At 64.5% G+C, this 7,211-nt stretch overlaps 6 protein-coding genes across 6 annotated transcripts; 3 read left to right on the top strand and 3 right to left on the bottom strand.

Moving 5' to 3' along the window:
* Positions 1 to 804: 804 nt before the first annotated feature.
* OT_ostta07g04760 (unnamed product) lies at positions 805 to 1,104 on the top strand (the record flags this gene model as incomplete). Its single annotated transcript, XM_022983909.1, has 1 exon — positions 805 to 1,104. The coding sequence occupies one exon, from the start codon at positions 805 to 807 to the stop codon at positions 1,102 to 1,104; it is 300 nt and encodes a 99-aa protein (XP_022839528.1).
* Positions 1,105 to 1,336: 232 nt separating this feature from the next.
* On the bottom strand, positions 1,337 to 3,247 carry OT_ostta07g04750 (von Willebrand factor, type A; the record flags this gene model as incomplete). The annotated part of the gene is made up of 1 exon (XM_022983908.1): positions 1,337 to 3,247. One exon carries the CDS (start codon positions 3,245 to 3,247, stop codon positions 1,337 to 1,339), a length of 1,911 nt encoding a protein of 636 aa, XP_022839527.1.
* A 147-nt stretch (positions 3,248 to 3,394) lies between these two features.
* On the top strand, positions 3,395 to 4,198 carry OT_ostta07g04740 (Vesicle transport protein, Use1; the record flags this gene model as incomplete). Its single annotated transcript, XM_003080523.2, has 1 exon — positions 3,395 to 4,198. The coding sequence occupies one exon, from the start codon at positions 3,395 to 3,397 to the stop codon at positions 4,196 to 4,198; it is 804 nt and encodes a 267-aa protein (XP_003080571.2).
* A 69-nt stretch (positions 4,199 to 4,267) lies between these two features.
* OT_ostta07g04730 (Plastid lipid-associated protein/fibrillin conserved domain) lies at positions 4,268 to 5,041 on the bottom strand (the record flags this gene model as incomplete). Its single annotated transcript, XM_003080522.2, has 1 exon — positions 4,268 to 5,041. One exon carries the CDS (start codon positions 5,039 to 5,041, stop codon positions 4,268 to 4,270), a length of 774 nt encoding a protein of 257 aa, XP_003080570.2.
* A 93-nt stretch (positions 5,042 to 5,134) lies between these two features.
* Positions 5,135 to 6,709, top strand: OT_ostta07g04720 (unnamed product; the record flags this gene model as incomplete). Its single annotated transcript, XM_022983907.1, has 1 exon — positions 5,135 to 6,709. The coding sequence occupies one exon, from the start codon at positions 5,135 to 5,137 to the stop codon at positions 6,707 to 6,709; it is 1,575 nt and encodes a 524-aa protein (XP_022839526.1).
* A 49-nt stretch (positions 6,710 to 6,758) lies between these two features.
* On the bottom strand, positions 6,759 to 7,211 carry OT_ostta07g04710 (unnamed product; the record flags this gene model as incomplete). The annotated part of the gene is made up of 1 exon (XM_003080520.2): positions 6,759 to 7,211. A coding segment is annotated over one exon (453 nt), but the record flags the coding sequence as incomplete, so codon positions are not given.

Genomic DNA, 7,211 nt, shown 5'->3' with positions numbered 1-7,211 from the left:
CCCTAAACCCTAAACCCTAAACCCTAAACCCTAAACCCTAAACCCTAAACCCTAAACCCTAAACCCTAAACCCTAAACCCTAAACCCTAAACCCTAAACCCTAAACCCTAAACCCTAAACCCTAGAACCCTAAACCTCGAACCCAATTCCCCTAGAATTAGGGTCTAGAACATACAGGAGGATCCTAAACCGAGAGCAACACCACCACGAAAAGAGACAGACACACCGTGGACAGGACATACCCCTATCGAATTAGGGTTTAGAAAATGTACAATAAAATACCCTAAAAATTCGATGACGCGTCCAAGAATGCGCTCGAATACCTCGAGACATGTGAACGAAGAAGAGCCAAGTCTCGTTTAGGTCGTTGGTCACGAAAAAAGTACAGGCGTTTTGCGTAACGCTCACTTCACGGCGCGGATGTTCGCGCGACCGTCGACACCGAGGCCGATCGTCGCGCGCGCGCGCGTCGACCGATCGCGCGCGACGACGACGACATCAGTTGGACGTGCATGCAGGTACACAGCGCACGACGCGCGCAAGTTGAAGATTTTCAGCGCGCACGTCCGCGACCACTTGGATGGCAAGTTGCCGAGAAAGAACGATGTGGCCACACTCGCGCGATGGGACCATGAAGATGATGGGGAAAGAGACGGCGTTCAGGTTGGACAGTTTTGGTACAACTTAAACCGCGATATCCGGTTCCAAGAGCGACTGAAGCGTTTGAGAAACTTCGATGACGACTCGAAGCATGCGCTCCGGTATCTCGAGACATGTGTGTTGCGCGAACATGGCTGTGCATGCATGTACACAGCGCGCGACGCGCGCAAGTTGAAGATTTTCAGCGCGCACGTCCGCGACCACTTGGATGGCAAGTTGCCGAGAAAGAACGATGTGGCCACACTCGCGCGATGGGACCATGAAGATGATGGGGAAAGAGACGGCGTTCAGGTTGGACAGTTTTGGTACAACTTAAACCGCTCAACGGACAAAGAGCGACTGAAGCGTTTGAGAAACTTCGATGACGCGTCGAAGCATGCGCTCGAGTACCTCGAGACGTGTGAACTAAGAAAAGCCAAGGCACGAGGCCGAAAGGCTAAATAAGGCTGATGAAGAGATGAATGAGCTGATAATTACGGTCTCCATGCGAATAGAAAAACATTGTAATTCATCTGTCGATACATCCAAGCGAGTTTCTGAGAACAGAAAAATAGTCCGTCCCGCGAATGACGGGACGCGCACAGATGACGAAGCGACGAGACATGCGAATCGCTCACGGTGATGTCATTGAATAAGAAACTATTGTAATTCGAAGACGTCTGAATTGTCATCGTCACTAGTCCATGTCGTCGAAGACGTCTACATCGGGCGGCGTCGTCGCGGGCGCGTCGTCCTCGAGCTCACTCTTGACGTCTTCGAGTCGCGCGAACGGGTCGTCATTCGCCGACGGCGACGCGACGTCATCTACGCGCGGCGCCGTGACGCCTCCCGCCGACGGCGATTTCGCGCGCGCGTCTTCACCCGCGTGTACGCGCGGCATCTTCACTCGCTCGCTCGGTCCCGGTCCCGGTCCCGGTCCCGGTCCCGCGTCCAAGTTGAATCGTTTCGCGAACGCGACCGACGGCGCCTCGGCGACCGCAAACTCTAAAGCGGTCGGTTCGATCGCCGTCGCGTGCTCTCCGAGCGCTCTCGCCTCGAACAGTCGACGCTGGTCGCGTAACGTTGGATTCAAACTCTCCCAAGGCATCGTCGCGTCGTCCCCGAGCGCGTTCGCGCGTACGAAATCGAGGGCCGAATCCAGACGCGGATCGCTCGCCTCGATCCGAGCGCCCGGAGGCGCCGGCGGGAGGGCGTACTCGTTGTAATCCTCCTTGAACGGCAGAGGCGTGAACAAGAGAAAGTCCCCTTCGTCGGAAATCCGCGGCGTGAGCGCGCCGATGTGAATCGTCGACGTCGATTCCGTCCAAGCGCCGCGCACTAACAACGCGAGACCGGCGTCGTCGAGCGCGCGCGCGAGCGCGCTCAGCGCGCGCGCGTCCGCATCCGCCCGCTCTTTGCTCAATCCCGTCGTCTTCGAGCTCTGTTGCGGAACGCACAACGATGGCTCACCGGTGACCAACCACGCCGGCGCCTCGCTCGCGCGTATGCTTCCGATGACTTTCATGCCCTTTTCAAAGCGCGCGGACAATCGGTTCTCCGTCTCGGCGTCCACCGGGACGTGCTGCTTACCGTATCGATACGCCTTGACGTGTCGCTCCACGGGCACGAGCTCGCCATCGAGATCGTTCACGTTTCTAAACGCCACGTCAATCATCGTTTTGTGTGACTCCTCGGGTCGATGCGCGAGCTCCTCCGAGTACTTGTTCAGTTTCGCCGGAGCCGCCTCGGCGTTGAGCTTGTACAGCGAGACGTTCACGCGAGCGTTGAACCCGAACGAGAGCGCGCCTCTGAAACCAGCCGTCGGCCGAACGCGCTTGCGTTGTAAATCTAAGAGTAAATCCGACGCGCCCGTGACGGCGCTCTCGTTCTCGCCGTCATCTAAAGCTAAGAATTCGCACGCGTCGCGCAACGCGGCGAACGCGTCTCGGCGTTCGTCGCCGCGCGCGACGCGCGCGCCCACGCCGAGATGCGTTCGCGCCAACTCCGTTTCGTTCAAAACGCCAACCTTGAGTCGAATGTTCTGCGCGCGCATGCCCTCCAACAGCGTCCGGACGAATTCGTCGTCGCGTCCCGGCATCGTCTTCGCGCCGACGTCATCCGTGAGCAACAGTACATCCTTGACGCACGACGCCAATCGCTTACGCGTCGCCGCGTTCACCCCTGCCACGGTGTACCGCCGTATCAACGCATCGCACGCCACCGCGACGGCTTCCGCGACGTCGCCCGCGTCCCCCCCCGCCCGCGCCCGCGTCTCCCGAACGTCCCGCGCGTACGCCTCGCCCGATGCCGTCGTGGGCGGTTCGAGCGCGCGCGCGGTGACCACGCCCGCGTACTCGCTCCCATCACCCCCCTCTTCCACCGCCGCCGCCGCCACCGCGTTCGCCGTGGCGTCGCATCCGTACAAAGTCAATCCCAACGCGTGGGCGACGCGCGCCTTTGTGCGTTCGTGCACCCACGCGCGCGCGCACGCGTGCACGGCGGCGCCGACGACGTCACGCGCGGAGGTCTCCGCCGCCATCGTGGCGTCGACGCGATCGAGCGCGCCGACGTCGACGACGTACATCACCGCCAAGTCGCGGGTCGCCATCGCGAAGTGACGTCCATCGATGCGATGCGTTTCATCGATGTCCATCGATGCGATGCGTTGCATCGATGTCCATCGATGCGGACACGTTCACGCGCGCATCTTCGTGCGTCTGCGCGCGACGACGCGCGACCGCGCGAACGGTGCGCGATGCGAACGGCCCTCGAGGTCGCCCGCGCCGTGCGCGCGATCGAGCGCGCGACGACGACGACGGAGACGACGGAGGCGGACGATGCGCGCGCGACGCGACGACGACGAAAGCTCGCGCAGGCGATTGGGACGACGCGCGCTGGGCTCGAGGCGCTCGCGCGCGATGGAACGCTCGCGGAGGCGCACGTGGAGGCGTATGCGGCGACGGTGGCGCGCGCGGAGGCGCGAGTGCGTCGAGAGCGAGCGGTGGAGACGGGGACGAGAGGCGACGCGACGACGACGGCGACGACGACGGGAGCGACGACGACGACGACGGCGGCGACGACGACGGCGACGACGAGCGTCGGGTCGACGCGACTCGCCGCGACGAGTCGACCGATTCGCGCGTCCGTGAAGACACCGAGGGAGACGCCGAGGGAGACGCCGGCGTCGACCGTCGCGGCGCGGCCGCGCGCGAAGGCGCTCACGACGGAGGACGAGGGCGAGCTCCGACGACAACGGGTGATTCAGGACGGGTTGACGGACGAGATGTCCGAACTCGCGCGCGGACTGAAGGCGAACGCGCTGGCGCTCGAGCGCGGACTCGGTCGCTCGACGACGGCGCTCGAGGACGCGGAGACGAAACTGAGTCGAAACGTCGACGGCGCGCGCGCGAGCGTGCGTCGACAGACGGCGGCGTATCGCGCCAATCGTCGAGGGTCGTGTTGGACGTGGATAATTCTCGCCTTGATCGGGGTTTTATTCGCTTGGACGTACGTCGTCATCAAGGTTTCGAGCGACCGGACGAAGCGCGTTCGCGCCTAGCGCGCGTTCGCGTTCGCGTTCGCAATCGCCCGCGGCCGCCACCGCGACCGCGTCGCGGCGAGATTTCATCTAGTGTACGCGCGTGAGTATGAAAACCCCACCCCGTCCCCCGCGCGAGACGCGCATGGATTCATCGCAAAACGTCGTCTCGAGCGATCCGCGCGGTCGGGGAAGCGGCGCGGATACTTTCGGGAAATCCATCCCGCCGCTCGGTTTCGCGACCAACTGGGCGTCGAACGCCGTGAACGTCACCGACGCGCGTCGCGCGAACTCGTCGTCGGTTTCAATCTCCCCCTCGACGCCGATTCGAAGCGAGAGGGTGTCGGAAATGTCCACGTCCACGTCGTTGCGCACGCGTCGACGCGCGACGTCCACGACTTGCGCGTTCCTCGTCCCGCGACGACTCGTCTCCGCCGATCCCGCGAGCCACGGCGCGAATTTGAAGAAGACGTCGTACGTCAACTTCGTCATCGTCTCCACCGCTTCGTCGGGGACGAACAGAGATTCCAACACCGAGCTCTCGCGCGACGGTTTGTAACTGTACGCCAGCGTCCACGTCCCGTTCGCGCTCCTCGTCCCCGGCCCGAGGTTTTCGAGCGTCGCCACCGCGCGTTCGACGTCCACGCGCGCGTTCGCCCCATCGCGTCGTCTCGCGCTCGATATCGCCGCCAACACCGCGCGCTTCGCCGCGTCGACGTCCCGCGTCCCCTCCGACGCCGACGCCGACGCCGACGCCGACGCCGACGCGCCCGCGTCCGCGCGTCGCGTCGTCTGCCCGCGCGCGCGCCACCGTCGCGATGACGTCGTCATGGACGTCCGTGACGTCGGCGTCACGCGCGCCATCGTGTGCGACGGACACGCGATCGGTGCGCGATGCGTCGTCATCGACGATGGGTCACCCGGTCACCGTCACCATCGATGGGTGAAAAATGACCGATGCGTCGACGCGTCGACATCATTTCCCCCGCGCGTCGCCACGCGCAGATGTCAAGCGCCCGAGTGCGAATCGCCGTCGTCGGCGGCGGTGTCTCCGGACTCGCGCTCGCGTCCTTCGTCCGCGAACGCGACCGGGAGAGAGAAAGATTTCACGTCACCGTGTTCGACACCGGCGCGCGCGCGTGCGGTGGTCGATTGTCGAGTAAATCGATCGATGGCGTCGACGTCGATCACGGGGCGCAGTACTTTACGCTCGCGTCGGAGACGGCGCGCGCGTCGTTCGCGGCGCCGCTCGCCTCGATCGGGGCGCTGAAGACGTGGTCGAGCGACGCGGTGGGGATCGTTCGCGCGGACGGGACGCGGGAGGCGTTCGGGGACGAGACGACGCGATACGTCGGGTGCGATGGGTTCAGAGGTGTCGCGGCAGCGCTGGAGGTGCACGCGGACGAGGTGCGACGACCGCAGTGGGTGGGCGCGATGACGGCGTCGAAGCGAGACGCGCGGGGGGACGTGGTCGCGTGGTCGCTCGCGACGAGCGACGGCGCGCGGGCGAAACGACTCGGCGAGTTTGATTTCGTCGTCATCGCGCACAACGGCAAGTGCGCGCACAGATTGGCGTCGACGGCGAAGGAAGCGGATGGGCGAAGTTCTTGTGAAAAGCTCAAGAACGCGCTGCGATGCGGTTTCGGCGTTCGCCCGAATGAGGCGCTCGCGCGCGAGAACAAGTTGATTTTATCCAGCGTGTGGTCGGCGATGATCGTCTTCGAGGGAAACATCGAGCTCGCGGACGGTCTTCAGGGCGCGCACGTCGTCGATGGTGAGCCCCTATCGTGGGTGTCTAATATTTCAGCCAAGCGCGGTGAGACGTCGAGAGAGACGACGCGCGTCGTGTTGCAGTCGACCGCCGAGTACGGGCGCGATAACAAGGTGCCGCAAGAGGCGGTGCCGGAAGAAAAGTCGCTCGAAGTCATGGAAACCCTCGTCGCGGCGCTCGAAAAGACGTTGGGTCACGCGCCGGGGACGTTACGTTCGAAAGTGAAGACGTTCAAGACGCAGTTATGGGGCGCCGCGAACCCGCTCACGGTGTGCAACGTCCCGTGCGTGCTCGATTTGAAGTCGTCCACCGCCGCCATAGGTGATTGGTGCACGAGCGGCGCGCCGTGCGTGGAGTCCGCGGTGTTGAGCGCGCACGCGCTCGCTCGCGTTCTCGACGAGCGGTTCAGCGAGGCGGGTCCGAGCGAGGCGACGAAACGTCTCGACGCGGCGAGACCGCGTTGGAGCGTTCCCGTCGGCGGCGCGTCCGCGCAGGGTGGATTTCCCGGAACGACCGTGCCCGCGATGAAGCGACGCGTCGCCCGCTCCCGCTCGATCAGGTGGGCGCGGGAGTGGGCGCGGAAGTGGGCGCGGAAGTGGGCGCGGAAGTGGGCGCGGGAAGCGCGACGACCGCGGTCGCGGGGGACGAGGCGAAAAGTCGCGCGTCGCGCGCGTCGCGGCGCGGCTCGCCGCGGCGTCGTGAACGCGCGTAGATTTTCTAGTCACGAATGCGTGGTCCCGACAGTCGTCCCGCACCGTTAGCGCACGAAAAGAATAGTTGTTACAACAAATACATGGACGGACGTCGGCGTCACCACGGTCCCGAATCGTCGCCGCCTCGCCTTCCTAATTTCTTCCGAAGCCGTCGCACCGCGGCGGAGTTTTGCAGCGCGCGCGCCCGCGTCGCGACGCCGTCCGTCGCGCAGACGTCGCTCGATACCCAAGCCTTGTACGGCACGGCCGCCGCGCGCGCTCTATCGACGTACGGCTCGAACGTCGCCTTGAACGCGCGCTCGAAATCGCCGCGCGTGGAAATGTCGAGCATCGTGCCCGCGACGGCGCCGCCTCCGACGACGCCGACGAGACAGAGCACGGTGCCGTACGCCAGCGCGCGCACCCCCCCCAGTAAGGCGCGTCGCTGCGCCGCGTGCGAAGATTCCAAAGCCCGAATCTCCGTCGGACTCATCGACGCCCGACGCGTTTCGGCGCGTTGGAGATCCGCGCGCACCTCGCGCGCCCAGTCGCGCCGCCCGAGCGCCCGCCC

Source organism: Ostreococcus tauri (genome assembly GCF_000214015.3).
Source record: "Ostreococcus tauri WGS project CAID00000000 data, contig chromosome 07, whole genome shotgun sequence".
NCBI lineage: Eukaryota > Viridiplantae > Chlorophyta > Mamiellophyceae > Mamiellales > Bathycoccaceae > Ostreococcus > Ostreococcus tauri.
This window is presented reverse-complemented; position numbering and strand designations above follow the sequence as displayed.